Genomic DNA, 14,089 nt, shown 5'->3' with positions numbered 1-14,089 from the left:
TTTTTATATTGACGGTATGAATTCGCAGTTCGATTCGTAATTATATCAGAAATCATTGTTTGGTAAAAAAAAAAAAAAAAAATACAGCCCTTCATATTATTACAGAAGTTTTCGAACTTGATAATAATTTAATGAATCCATTCCGTAATTTTCTTCACCGAGCACATTTATTGATCAATAATTGTTTTACAGTCAAGAGCCGAGGGACTTTCACGCGTCCTCAAATTGGATAACATGTTGCTGATCGCCACGTTTTCCGCGCAATCCGTAAATAAAATTTTTCAATCTAATAGTATTAGCGTAATTATCGCGCATTGTTTGGACCTCCCGATCTCTTGGCGGGGCCGCATGCGTGTAAACGCTACTGCGGAAGTGTGATTTGCAAGTCTGCGTACTGTGCGTAGCTCGTTGACAAATACTCGCCTGAAATTTATTTATTTTACAAATCCACAATGTAGATTTAAAAAAAATTATCTGTCCTACCAGCTGCAGCGCCCTTCGTCTATATTCCCAAGTACTGAACGTGTAGTCCTTGACAATATTCGACTCCAACGGGTGCAAAACTGTCTGCACCTCCTGGTCGTGCAGCACCTTGGGATCCGAGTTTGTCTCCGACCTGGCGAAAATTTATGAAGAGGGGTGAAGAATCTTGACACAAAACTTAAAATTTGGAGAAAGTCGGGTTCTTACATGGTCTGAGCCTTCGCAGGCTTGATTTCGTCGTGCATTTGAAGCAGGTTTACGTACTCGGGATGATTGTACATGAATTCTACCGTCCCGTTGACGAATCTGCGCACAAAGAGGAAGAACTCGATGCGTTGGATTGCGATTTATAAGAGACTGGAGTCGACGGAGCATGAAATTACGAATGCACTACGAACCTCTCCGGATCAACTCCGAACTTACTAGCTGCTTCTCTGGAGCTGAACGCGAAGTACTTTCCGTTCCACTTGAGCACACCGATGTTCGGGTTTCCCGGAATCAAGGCACCCATTCCTTCGGCAAGGCTCCACGCGCAGAACCCGAGGTACTAAGGACAGGACCGTGGTTTTTTCCCAAAAACTCCAAACGTACTCATACCTCATACTCACCTCCACGTGAATTTGATCGAAATCCTTGGTGATGTTGGGGTAGAATACTTGGCACTCCCCCGTTTCGTCTGGAAGAATAATTTGCACCTGATTTGGATGAATTCGACATGCTACTAATGGTCAAGAATATGGAGAGTATAATCATGAAGTACGTTCGATGAAAATAACTCGTTAATACTTTTTGCAATCCATTACTTATCATTTTTCCCATCTGTTCCTCGAGCCTCTCCGCATCGGTCAGAACTTGACCGTCATCGATCAACATTCTGAGCAACGCATCGTCGAAGGTATCGACGTGCTGTAAAATTGCGAATTTACGTTATATTCGTTCGTGGTTGAGAAGGAATCTTGGAACGTTGCCATTACGTTTATCGTCATCGACTGTAGCTCCCAGAGAAACGTATTGATGCTGCTCAAAACCACGACCTCATCCTGTAGTTGCATCCAGGTGTTCGCAAGGTCGATGAACTGGGGCTGAATGTGATATATAAAGCGCGTTTCATCCCTTGGTAGATCACTACCAACCGAATTACTTTTAGTGCAATAAAACTTTGATTCTTACGTATATCTCGACAGTGGGAATCGCAGTCCTGCAGTGAATAGCACCGTGTAGTAGGAGTAAACGAGCCTGCAGTTTCTCCATGAGACTTTTCACGTTGCAATCACAGCGTTCGATGTCGTCCAGTAATTTCCTGCCGAAGGTAAATTGTATCGTGGGTGGTCAAAATTTCGTCTAGTATCATATGGTTCCTGTACTTGCGTCTACATACTTATACATATCTCAACTGACCGAATATATACTTCCTGTTGACGACCCGCCGCCAGCATTTGAACGGCCCATTCAACGTGATCAGAAGTGATTTCGGGTGGCCAATGCGACGGGTTCGGGTCATTTGAACAGACGTCTTCTCTCTCCAGAGAAGCGCATATCGTCCGGTCTATGGCTGCGGTAAAATTATACACCTTGTTCATTATCTTTTCCAGGACGTGCATCGTCGAGGATTGAGTCTTCGCAATTGCTTCCTGAAGAACGCTCGGCACTGAGGAATACAATGATGATTGGCGGAAAAGGGAGAAACACGAGGAGGTAAATCTCCAAATATAAATTCACCGGTTCTACTCACGATCGTCAATCCCCTCTCCGCCTCTTTGCAAATCTCGGTTGAACAGCCGGATGCCAGCAACTATCAACATCAGCTCCGTCAGTTGTCCTTCTTTCCGTTCTAAGGGCAATGTGACGAAGTGATTCACCTCGGAAATGCGGTAGACGCTGTGCAGCGCGGCGCTGGCCTCCCTTTAAATTTTTAAACATTATGTTACCAATTAGCGTCAAGATTATGCACTTTTGCATTCAATTCTCTATACAGTAAGCACCTCAACACTCCCGGTACCGAAGGATTTCCGAGACCGCTTAGCAGAACGATAAATATCACCATTTTTTGGTACAACTTCTCGGCATCCTGTTCTGTGCTTTTTTGCAATGTCGCGTTGCAAATTTCCCGCAAAAGAGGCGCCGTTTTTGTGTAAAGGCATTTTCTGTGTTTCAGGATCGCCTCGTCTGATGGTTTTGAGGGAAAATATTTTCAGCTTTACTTATTCGAATTTTATACACTATTTTACGATTCCCAGTCACCTCTGGATACGTAGTGTTTTTTGAAGTACAGCTGAAGTTTCAGGACGACCAGGCTCGGTCTTGTTTGGTCCGTAAGTTTGGTTGTGACGGCGGAGACGATGCTCGATAAATCTGTTTGGCACGTATCTTCTCTGACGAAGTCATACTCGGGATTCAAGAGCACTAGGTCCAACTGAGAATAGTAAAGTGATTGACAAACCGAACGTGAGTTTAAATCGAAACTGACGTTTATTTACTTGCGTACCAAAAAGTCAATGAAATCACTCGACACGTCGCATTCCTTGACCTTGCAATCCTTGACAATCGTTTCCATCAAGTATGCCTTGACTTTGTTCTCCATTTCTGGATACATATTCGCAGTGAGAGACATTGGCTTGATACTGAAATCGCGTTACCAGCTCACATTCACCTCGTTTGATCAATATCCGTGTTGTCACGACTACGTTATAAGTTCAATCTGTCAGCTTTTAAGTACTTCAAATCTATTTAGCATCTTGCTACATTCTATAATTTCTGTGGTGTAAAGTTTTGAGGTCAACGCGCTATGTTTTCATTTTTATAACCAACTTCAAGGCTAGTAATTAAATTGATCGTGTCGTAATAAGGCCGAAGATATATTCTACATTACGCAGTGTAAGAAATAATTCGTTCCGAGTGTTTAAAAATGTTAAAATTTTTAGCCAGAAGAGGAAAGTGATTACTCTTCTGTTTTGTTGTTTAAAAATGAATGAAACACGAATAAACCGATTTAAATGAAATCAGGTCAATTGGCTCGGATCCATTTGAGTTATAAACGATTTTGAGCAAAATCGTTCGGGCCACCCCTGAGTTACATGCAAAAATCAACATCTCTCTGTGAAAGATTGTCATATCCGCGAATAACTGGAATCGCGGGAAATTGTAGGGCAGATTCTTTCAGACGAGTAGGTTTTTCCAGCTATGCCTTGGGGCTTTTGAATTTACAGAAAGCGACTCTGGATCCGTCGCGATATAAAATCTACATCACATAAGAATTAATTCATCGTAGTACATAGAAACACCATCAATATCCTCGTGGTGAGATAAAGAGCGTCTTGTTTGAATTTCGTGCAATCGAGTCAAGTACCGATTAGTCGAACGGTCACTGCGCGTGCGCGTCACCGCGGAGATAAACTGCGCATGCGCGACGACGAAGTGACAATCTGCCAACTTCAGTCCGTATGTTGTCCGTGATCACTGTGATCAGTATTCGGACTTCAGTTGTTGCTCAGACGAGCCACGGGAAGGTGACGTTTGTTCGGCGGGTTTAATTGTGCCGTCAAACAGGGGAAGGAAATCGCCCGATCGCGATGCTGGTGTGACGAACCGCGCCGTCGATCGCTATTTATGCAGTTTGACAAGACGAGATAATAGATAAGCGAAAAACGCAATCCCTGAAATATGGCGAGTCGCGAGTGCGGCTGGTGCTCAAGTTCGCTACGCCCGAGTAGCCTTGGTGTTATTGCTACCACCGCTACTCCTGGCAAAGTGTTGTGCTTGTTGGTGCTCTTTACGTTGGTGCAACCCGGGATTATTTTCGCCCAGTCCGTCTCCCCTCGTCCACGAGGTGAGTAGTAGTGTGACTCATTCGCTAGCTAAGCTGTTTTATTTTTTATTTACGATCAATCTCCATCTCGCGCTTTGCTTCTCGCGCGATCAATGATACCTAAGCATTTGTTTATTACGAATGGCTTCTGCCAACCGTCTCGTTACGATTGTCGTTAAGTCGATGTTGAGTGACACGATTGTCTATTGTTATTCTTTCTTCCTATGAGTAACCTTACTCATCTCGTCTGAAGAATCAACGTTGATTAGTCACAATTTCCTCCGCCCCCGCATTTCTCACTCTTCTGCCACAGTTTCCGAGAATTTATACCGTCTATAATTTTGTTTTTCTTCTCTGATGTGATCCTTAAACCTGTTGAAAATAAAGTACAAAACAGAAAAAAAAACAGTATCCCGTTGTTTCGTTTTCTCTCGTAAAGCTTATTATTATTATACTCTTTACGTTGCGTTTAAACGACTTTTACGCGAGATCCTCTCGACAGTTTAAACGGCTATTAGTATTAAGTAAAGTACGTCAGTCGATGGTGACGAATCGGCGTGCTTATACGAATACCGAAAGGTTTATAAGCGTCCATTCTTCGCGTTGCAGGCTCAAGTGCACAATGTAACGTATCTACGTTTGTTTTATTTTTTTTTTTTAATTTTACACCTGAGTCACGAACGTAGCGCAAGGAGATTGATTGTCCGCACACGTGTGAACTGTGAAGTTGGCTGGTTGTAAAACGGTAGACCAAACAAAAGAAGAATAAAGAGAAAAAACAAAAAAAAAAAACGACTATCGCTTGATCGCCAGATAGTTGTTTCAAATAAACAATGAACCATAGACTGTGCAATGAACATTGAACACACCCCCGCACGCAACTACTAAAATCACATACGAATACGTACTTGAATTCATGTACACTTATTCACATGTCTCTCTCCGTTTCCGATTTGACGTTCGCAAAGGTCGTTGAGTCGGACGGATGGACAGACAACAAAGAGAAAGAGAAAGATAGGAAATGCGGGCATGTGTAACTGTACTGTGTCCGCTTGAATCGAGGCGCTCGTTTTGTTGACCCAAACGGGGAAGAGCGAAGGGAGGGGAGGAGGGACGGGGCACGGACGTCAAAAGAGTTTTGGATTGAAATTTATGGGTCTCTGTACGAGGAGATGCACCAAGGGATGATGCATCGTGCTTTCTTTTATCTTTTTTTCTTCTTCAATGTTTATTTTTTTTTTTTCGGGGGTTGTAAATAATTCCACGCCTCGGTCTTCCTCCCTCCTTATTTCATGTCCATCGCGTGTCGGATATTTCGATGAAAAATTTGGATAACGAACGGATGCAGGAACGGGGGGATCAGGGACACAAATCGAAGAATATGTTTGATGAAATATGATGCACGACAAGCGTAAGATCACGCTTGAAGTGATTTTTGTAAATTTTTCATTCCGTGCTTTATTACGAGCACGGTGGAGTAAAACAGTGAGTATTAATCGATCGAATACAATGTAATTGTAAATTATGGTTATTTAATATCGATTTAAAGAGTCGGACTTACTATCTGAGAATAGAGAAAAAACGAAACTGAAATAAAGAAGAAATTACTGGAGACAAATTCATTCCTATCACGTATAATTTATTGCACACGTAATTCAATCTCCATGAATTTTCAATGATAAACCGATATAACGACATTGTACGTTTTATTTCCATCCGTTGAATCGGAATTATTCACGTTAATCTTGAATATCGATAATTTTGTGTCTAAATTTAGAAGAATTCGAATCACCGAATATCACACACCTCACACTATGACGAACCTATTGAACTATTTGGATTCGGGAGCCTTTCCTTTCACCCATTGGTTCATCAGTCGATGATGATGATACATTTTCTCAGCGACTCGATATTTTCAATCGCCTATTAATTCGCAGAGAAAGAGAGAAGAGGGTTATTTATATTTTCAATCGATCACTTTTCGAGTGTTGCGGTTGCGCATCAACGCGTCTTTCATAGGAATCATCATCCAGACGTTCCCGACCCACCTCAATATTATCACCTTGTTCGCTCTTCGATCGTTGCTTGCAAATAATTCGTCATCCTGATTATACCGCTCTGATGTCTAGTAGACGACGCAAAGCGTATCTATCTACTTTGTTATTACAGCGTGTGTAAACATTGGTACACGAATGAATGATATTCATATGTACCTAGATAGATGATCTAATTTTATGTCTAGTAAACATGCATCGTTATATTATAAGTTGATTATAGTTCATGTATCAAAAACAAAACTACGCCATGGTTTGATCGATTCGATTGATATTATTATTATTATTATTATTATTTTGAAAATTGGTCGTTGCCAATGATCTACGATCTGTACGAAATAGTTGGAATATCAAAATGTGAGGCGTTTTTTTTTTTTTTTTTTTTTTTAAACCTAACGTAGTTTAAAAAACGTAGTTAAAAAAATACGCTACGACGTATAATCTTCCAAATCTTTACACGAATTGAAAATAATTGGGCCGTCTTTTTTAAAAGTTTACTACGGTTTTTAGAAAAAAAATTCTGCGTCATAGCTTCTATACCGCAATTTTCATAAAACACGTCGTTTTGACACTTTGTTCAAAGATCCGTTTAACAATATAACATATTGTCTTAGCTGTTAATAATACGGGATAAAATGTTAAAAGGATAATGATGGCTCGTGACCGTCGTATTTATTTAATTCGCGTAGGTGGTTGAAGAAGTAGTAGGTAGGCGTTAAATATCGTAGAATATAAACCATCCACTGAACGCGTTATAAGTAGTTGTAACTAGTATAAATCTGTAAATTTAACCGCACGTAGAACGGCGAAATTAAATGCGAGCAAGAACGTTCTCAATAATTATTTCGCGATTTGGCGAATTATTGAAATTGACCTGAATTAATTATGAGATTTTTGAATCTATCTCAAATAGTTGATCACTTTTTTGTTTTTTTTTTTCAACATTAATATTCTTACAGTATAGCGGATATATGTATTGAAAAAGAAATAACAAGTAACGATGGGAAAAAAAATCGACTAAAATTTGTTGTCGGGGCTTTGATTGTTTTCTTTTTGTTTTGTATTCGTTTCCTTTCCTTTTTTTTTTCAAAGAAATCGGTAAATTCTCTTCATCTTCGTCATTCTTTCTCTCCCATATTCTTTCTTAAATAAAGAGAGTAACTGAAACTAGTTTGACAAGTAGAATTTCTGCTGAACTGCGACTGCCGGTGCAACTGAATCGCTCTTTTTATATTTGTATAGCTCTACAGATGTGTAGAAATGGAGGTACGGTGCATCACTACGTATATACATATATATACATATATATATACGCACACACACAGACACACCATCTCTCCGGAAATAGCTACAAACTTGCAGACGCATCAACTCATCTCCTAAACTCGAAATACTTCGTCTTGAACTCCTTCTCGCGTTCTTCGTCGATCATTGTAATTTATCTCGGCGTTTTCGCCCCCCCCCCCCCCCCCTTCCTTACGTCTCTTTTAAATATTTGAGAAATCCAATTGTCAATCGTAGAAAATTATTCGGTACAAATTGAAGAATCGTTCACGCTATTTTGATAATGTTTGAATTTTTCTTGTCGCGTAACGTAACGAGATGTCGGATGTTTTGTAAAATTGAAATCCTTGGACTTTTGCGTTTTCGTTATGTATGCGAGGTTGCATGATCCATGCGATACAGCGATCGGTTCGATGTTACGGACGAACGAGCGAAAGGCGGGCGTACGTAGATAATAAACTGCGAAAAGTGGGTGGACTTGGATTACGTCACTCATTCGCACCGTCCGAATTTGGGTCCCTTTGGAGATCCGTGTGACATGTGAATAATTTCACTTTTATAATTTATACATTTATAATGCTGAGTAAAGGAAAGAGTAAATTAACGAGATAGAGAAGCAAAAACAAAAAATAAAAATTTCTGATCAGGGTTTCAAAAGTAAAACCGAAGTTCATCGAAGTCGAATTTTATAACAAAAAATATATATTTTTCTTAAAGTGAGGTGGAAAAACAAAAAAAAAAAAAAATACGCTAAACTAACCGTGAATTCGAATGAATAAAATTCAATTGTTGATAATTTTATAAATATCCTTCGATTCTAATACAGGTTTTCTTGTAACTATGTAATTATGAAGAATTGGATTATTGGAGATTTCACGGCTTGCAAAAAATTACAAAAATTGCAAGAATTAAAACGATTACAAGGATTATGGCAATATTACATAAGATTAGAAAAAATTGCAATAATTGCAAGAATTGAAAAGATTTCAAGGATTATGGCAATATTACATAAGATTAGAAAAAATTGCAATAATTGCAAGAATTGAAAAGATTACAAGGATTATGGCAATATTACATAAGATTACAATCGATTACATAGATTGCAAGGATTCAAAAAATTACAAAAATTGCGAGAGTTAAAAAAGTTTATAGGAATTGAAGAAAGATTACAAAGATTGCATGGATTAAAGGAATATTAAAAAGATTACAGCGATATTACAAATGATTACAGAGATTGCAAGGATTACAATGATTACATAAAGATAACAAAGAATACACAAGAATACATGAGATTGCAGTAATTTGTGTAGACCCCAGATTAAAGCAGTGATATTAACGCCTCGTTATAGTATAATTCGTATGGAGGTTTTAAATTCGTTTCCACATGCAATAATTTCACAAGATCTTGTGTTTTAATTTAAGTTTAATTCGATCGACGGAAAAATCGAAAAAACTGTCTTTGAAAAGAAAGAAATAAAAGTTGTCCATATTTCGTCGTATATGTCAACGGACAAATTTTGGAACGTCGGATTTTGTAGTCGCGTGCCGGGCAGCGTGAATTAGAGCCCAATGAACATGTGTTATTTTACCCTGAATAACGCGCACGCTTGGGGTGGCTCTGAGCTTCTATTCCAGGGTATTTTGACGAGGGGGCGTAGAACCGGAAGTTTCAATAATTAGCGAAGTATTTTAGCTGTGGACGTTATACGGTTACGCACCTCTTAACCTCCGGCTTCTCTTCCGACGAACTACTCTCCGAAAAAATAATGCGTCACTCGATCTGCTTTCCCTCAATTTTTTAAAAATTTTTTTTTTTTATTTTATTTCTCCGTTCCCACGATCCTTCTTACGTAACGTTCGTTTCGAATCGAAGCTCGTAAGTTCCAGCTTTTATCAAAATACAAATTGACGTATTTTATTGTGCGGTGAATACTGTCGGAGAGTGAATTTTCACGGTGGATGAAGTTGGTAACGTTGTTGCCGTATTCCCTTCTTCTACGACTTTTCTAAATTCGATAAATCATTGTTATAAATAAAATACAGAATAATGCCGATAAGTCAACTCCTCGAAAGTCATCCCAAAATTGTTGAATGATAAGTGTTTTGTCCCGATACGTACGTTATACCAACTTCAGCCTTATGAATTTTCAGCGTCAACATCTCGGAGCACGAAAGAGAGAAATATCCATCAATTCCAATCGATCGATTCATTTCCCACCGATTCATCATTATTCAACGTTGTTAATCAAACTCGATGATGATATTACCACTGATCAATATTCCTGATCGGGTTTCTTTGCGAGCAGTATGTTCGATATACTGCTGTTTGAGAAAATGACGGTACTTGGTAACGAACGAAGAAGGAACTACGTGCCTCAGTTTATCAGCAACGACTCGTCGCTGACGTCTTGGAGGCTTATAACTCCAATGTACCGCGGGACATCCTTGTATAAAAAGCAGCACCAGCAGCAGCGTTATGGAGTATCTCTATACTCGTGTATGTCGGTATCTATCTTGTTGCATGTTTATACTGTATACACATGAAAGACCAAGAGAGAAAGAGATAAATAAAAAGGTCTCGGAACGGCAGCCGTGCAGAGACGGTTGCTTCGGTTAGTTCCATAACGGATATACACAGAGCCTTTGTCAGATAGATACCTACCTTACTGTCTTCTTCTTCTTCTTCTTCTTCGATCATCGCAGACATTCGTTTCGTATATTTCTGACTCTATACTCTTGCAGCAGAACCTTGATTATCCGAACCAATTGGCACCGAGCCTGGTTCGGGTAATCTAAATGCAATTTTTATCTTGAGGTATAATAATATAATATATACACCATAAATTTAAATCGACAAACAGTCCGTGTTAAAAATCCAACGATTGTTTTATCAGCGCTGGTTTTATGCAGTCGATTATTGCCGATTGGCGAACGGCTGTTCCAAATTTTTTAGCGAACGACGATGTAATTTTTTTTTTTTTTTTTCTTTCTTATCTTCATTTTTATGTATGTATTATTTCCCTCGTTCTTTGCGATCGGCGTTAATTTAAGATTTAGCAACTTTTCCAAGTGTTCGACAGACGAGACTCCGGATAATTTGACCACCGTTTATACATCTCGTTGAATTAATTGTACTCGGTCGGTGTGCAGCTAGCTGTAAACAGGAAATCGCGGTCGAATTAAGTGGAATGGTACGAGTTTACGCTGGGAAGTTGCAAACAGATTTCATTTTTACAGGATAATGGGGGAAAGGAGATTGTTACATAAGAAGACCAGCGAGATTCAAACTTTTGCAAAATTCTTTCTATAATATTTTTTATATTTCTTTTACGATACTCGCTGTCACGAATCGACGATCGCGGGGTTACACAAAAACTATATCAACAGATCGGTACTGATCAATAAGTCTGATTCCAATTTCCAATTTCTCGGCAAGGATATTTTCATTTAAATCGTTGGACTACAACTGTTTCCAAAATTGCTGATCGTACAACGAATTTTCCGAATTTATCATTTTTATACACCAATTATTCGATAAACTGAAACATTCGAATCACACCCCAACAATTTGTCTCTTTTGTTCAATTGCAATTGGTCTGTAACAACGAATGACCTAACAAGTGCGTTTTATCAATCCTGACCTTGTTCACCATCCCGACCGCACGTCTTCCTTCCATTCGATTGCGGTCTACGATAACAACGACGCATCCTGTAAATCAACCAAGGAACCCACAAACCTTAACAGGAATTGATCGTCAAAGTTCAAAGCAGATTATAACGGAGCACATGCAAACCCGCTGGCAATTAAAAGGTATAATCCGTTGATTGAGAGCCTCTGGAAGAGGGCATCAGAAGTACGTAAGAGTAGGAGAAGGAGAAGGTGGTGTTGGTGGTGGTGGTGGAGGAACAGCCGGATTCGAATCTATTCTGAGCAGAACAATGGGCCACAGTTTAACTTCACCGAATAGTAGTGGTATTAGTGGTATTAGCATCAGCATCGGCATTGGTAGTGGTAGGACGGACAAGGGCTGAGCAGAGAACGTCCAGCGAGTGTGATGGTGGAGTTTCGTCGACGAGGATTGGGAGGAGAAGGGATAGGACGGGTATGGATGGTTGTGCACTGTGAAATTCATGGTTGAGGATGGGAGGAGGGACCCACCCTTGGAAAAAGAGGAGGAGGAAGAAGGAGACCAGAGCCCTTACTCACAGCTTAACGTACCCTGCAGAGCACCGCAGCAGCTCTCTCTGACCAACAATCATCCTTTACCCTGTAACTGCACAATGGTTGTAACGCTTTCTACAACCAACTTTGGATAGGTATTAAACTCTACGGGAGTTCGCACGGTCGACTGTTGATACTGGATACTACTCCTACTACCACCACCACCACCATAACCAGTGTTACTAATATTACGTTCTACTTTGGTCGTCACCTTTGATTGGAGCAGCTGCTGCCAGTGCTGGTTAAACGATGATATCGTCCGTCTACCGTCACGACGCCTTTCGGTCATTATTTTTTCACCCTTTGAGTCGCGGCTTTAGGTATAATTTTATTTTTTCTCGCGACGTGGCTTCGAGGGTCACGAAGAACTCTAGCAGGGAATTGAAAGGCAGAAGAAGAAAAGAGAGTGAAACAAAATTGGTTCTCCGATTTCAAGGAGCGTCAAGGATCGATGAAAATAGTTAAGAACCGAGCGGTAACCGGAAATCAAAATTTCTCTCACAATCGGTGTACGTCGAGGAGAAATCATTCTGGCCTGGATGACGGTCCGAGACAAATTCATCCGAGTCAGTTTTGTTGGCGTCGGTTCCGCTGTGTGCGAGGGTGGATATAAAACATCCCTCGAATACCGCCGAACGACCCTCGGCCATAAGTTTATGGGTGTTCAGGAACCCTCGTGCAGCCATCCTTTCTGTATACGGTATATCAAGTATCCCTTTCTCGTTCCTAATTCCCCCAAAGAGAATTCGAAGAAGGGTACGGAATCATCTCACTTCTGTGTTACTGCATCGTTAAAATTTATAGAAATTCTTACGACGGAACGTCTTGTCGTACAGCCTTAAACTAACTGACGAAACGAGAGAAAACGTTAACGATCGGAGGAATGAAAATTAAATGGCTAAATTTTAGAAGGCTGCAATTTTTTGTTTTTTTTTTTCACGATTTGTGTTATTACGATGAAACTTGACAAATTTTCAGATTTTCATTCAGCGTATCCGTAATAATAAAAGAAAGAAAGAAAACCGAGAAACGAAACTTCGGCAAGTTGAATTTTCGAACAAAATCGTATTTTACGTTTGAAAAAAAAAAAAAAATAATGTGCAGATAAGGGTGGTTCCTTTATTTTTTCTTTTTTTTTATTATTCCCCAAGCTTGAACTTTTCCACTACTCGACTATAATTATAATTGAGTTTAAAAGAAATTTTGCGTTTAATGAAAATAAAAGTTTTCGAGTAACACGTCGACCGTCACAATCATCGAAATTGGATCTCGAAAAGTGGACGAAAGCAGCTGGCGTACCGTAATTGTTAACGACTGGTGCAACAGACGCGCGTGCCGAAGCACGGTGTCGAATTTCTTGAAACGAAGCAAAACGCACCGCCCCTAATTCGAGGCGACGTCGATAATCTGCAAAACGATCCCCGCCTCATTATGCAGCTGCAAAATCCGCGTACATTCTGTTTGTAATATTTAATCGAATCACACCGCGCAACAACGTTTTGCAAGTGAAAGCGTGAAAACGTACGCATACACAGTCGGTGCGTGTAAATAAATGTGGAAAAGCTCCGTTGGAGAGCTTTTCCGTTGATTCTCGGTAAACGCTCGATGGGGGAGGAATTGAGAGGATGCGTACGCGTTTTAATGTTTAGAAAACGGGGGTGGCGAGGGCGCAAACCACCCCTGGCGTTATACGAAGGGTGGTGGGCACTTGACCGAACGATGGGACGAAGTTTTTTGTACGTACGCATCGAGTTTCCGGGCGTTCCTTAATTTTATTTTTAGCATTGCCGGAAAAAGCTATTTTTATCCAAGTGTTTTCTTTTTTTTTTTTCTCCTTATTCCTTAAACTGCTTTTTTTTTCATTTCCAGTACGAATCGCGTCGAAACGACGTTTTCTCCCTTTCTTTAATTTTTTTTCCCCCTTGTTGTTTGCTTACTCAAAAATATAGACTGATGAGAGAAATAGGAATACAAAACTTGTAGGTATAAAAATTCTGATAACGGTCTAATGAAAATAATCATTAATTCGTAATGTATAATCGTTAATTGAATAATCGATTCGATGGTGTAAGAATGTAAAAAGTTTAGTCGAATGAAACTTGAATTAGGCACGGTATGAAATTGATCGGTCAAATTTTAATTAAAATCGAATGAACTTTACTTTCATTCGGTTTCGATCAATGTTCCAAGTTGTTAGATACGCAATTGAAGTTCATCCGTTGTTCAAGTGAATTTTAATTG

General features: G+C 39.8%; 2 protein-coding genes across 2 annotated transcripts in view; one reads left to right on the top strand and one right to left on the bottom strand.

Annotated features, from left to right (window-relative positions):
- Positions 1 to 112: 112 nt before the first annotated feature.
- On the bottom strand, positions 113 to 3,106 carry LOC124177423 (cilia- and flagella-associated protein 206-like). The gene is made up of 13 exons (XM_046559760.1): positions 2,969 to 3,106; positions 2,725 to 2,896; positions 2,466 to 2,649; positions 2,216 to 2,385; positions 1,882 to 2,131; positions 1,654 to 1,783; positions 1,458 to 1,565; positions 1,287 to 1,389; positions 1,092 to 1,159; positions 882 to 1,030; positions 691 to 789; positions 484 to 616; positions 113 to 423 (listed from the first exon to the last, which is right to left on the bottom strand). The coding sequence occupies exons 1-13, from the start codon at positions 3,092 to 3,094 to the stop codon at positions 211 to 213; spliced, it is 1,905 nt and encodes a 634-aa protein (XP_046415716.1). The 5' UTR covers positions 3,095 to 3,106; the 3' UTR covers positions 113 to 210.
- A 749-nt stretch (positions 3,107 to 3,855) lies between these two features.
- Positions 3,856 to 14,089, top strand: part of LOC124179106 — a 47,401-nt gene continuing 37,167 nt past the window's right edge. The window contains exon 1 of the mRNA XM_046563189.1: positions 3,856 to 4,309. Within this exon, the coding sequence (XP_046419145.1) occupies positions 4,144 to 4,309 (166 nt within the window). The 5' untranslated portion in view covers positions 3,856 to 4,143. The remainder of the gene's footprint in view (positions 4,310 to 14,089) is intronic.

This window comes from Neodiprion fabricii, chromosome 3 (genome assembly GCF_021155785.1).
Source record: "Neodiprion fabricii isolate iyNeoFabr1 chromosome 3, iyNeoFabr1.1, whole genome shotgun sequence".
Lineage (NCBI taxonomy): Eukaryota > Metazoa > Arthropoda > Insecta > Hymenoptera > Diprionidae > Neodiprion > Neodiprion fabricii.
The sequence above is the reverse complement of the archived record's forward strand: the minus strand, read 5'-3'. Positions and strand labels throughout refer to the sequence as shown.

What these genes read in the sequence shown, in the direction of transcription:
- LOC124177423 (XM_046559760.1), bottom strand. Translation starts at nt 3,094, where the DNA reads ATGTCTCTCACTGCGAATATGTATCCAGAAATGGAGAACAAAGTCAAG. An exon ending in CAACAGGAAGTATATATTCG is followed by an intron (nt 1,784 to 1,881) that starts GTCAGTTGAGAT and finishes TACCTTCGGCAG; the next exon opens with GAAATTACTGGACGACATCG. An exon ending in TTCCCACTGTCGAGATATAC is followed by an intron (nt 1,566 to 1,653) that starts GTAAGAATCAAA and finishes TATCACATTCAG; the next exon opens with CCCCAGTTCATCGACCTTGC.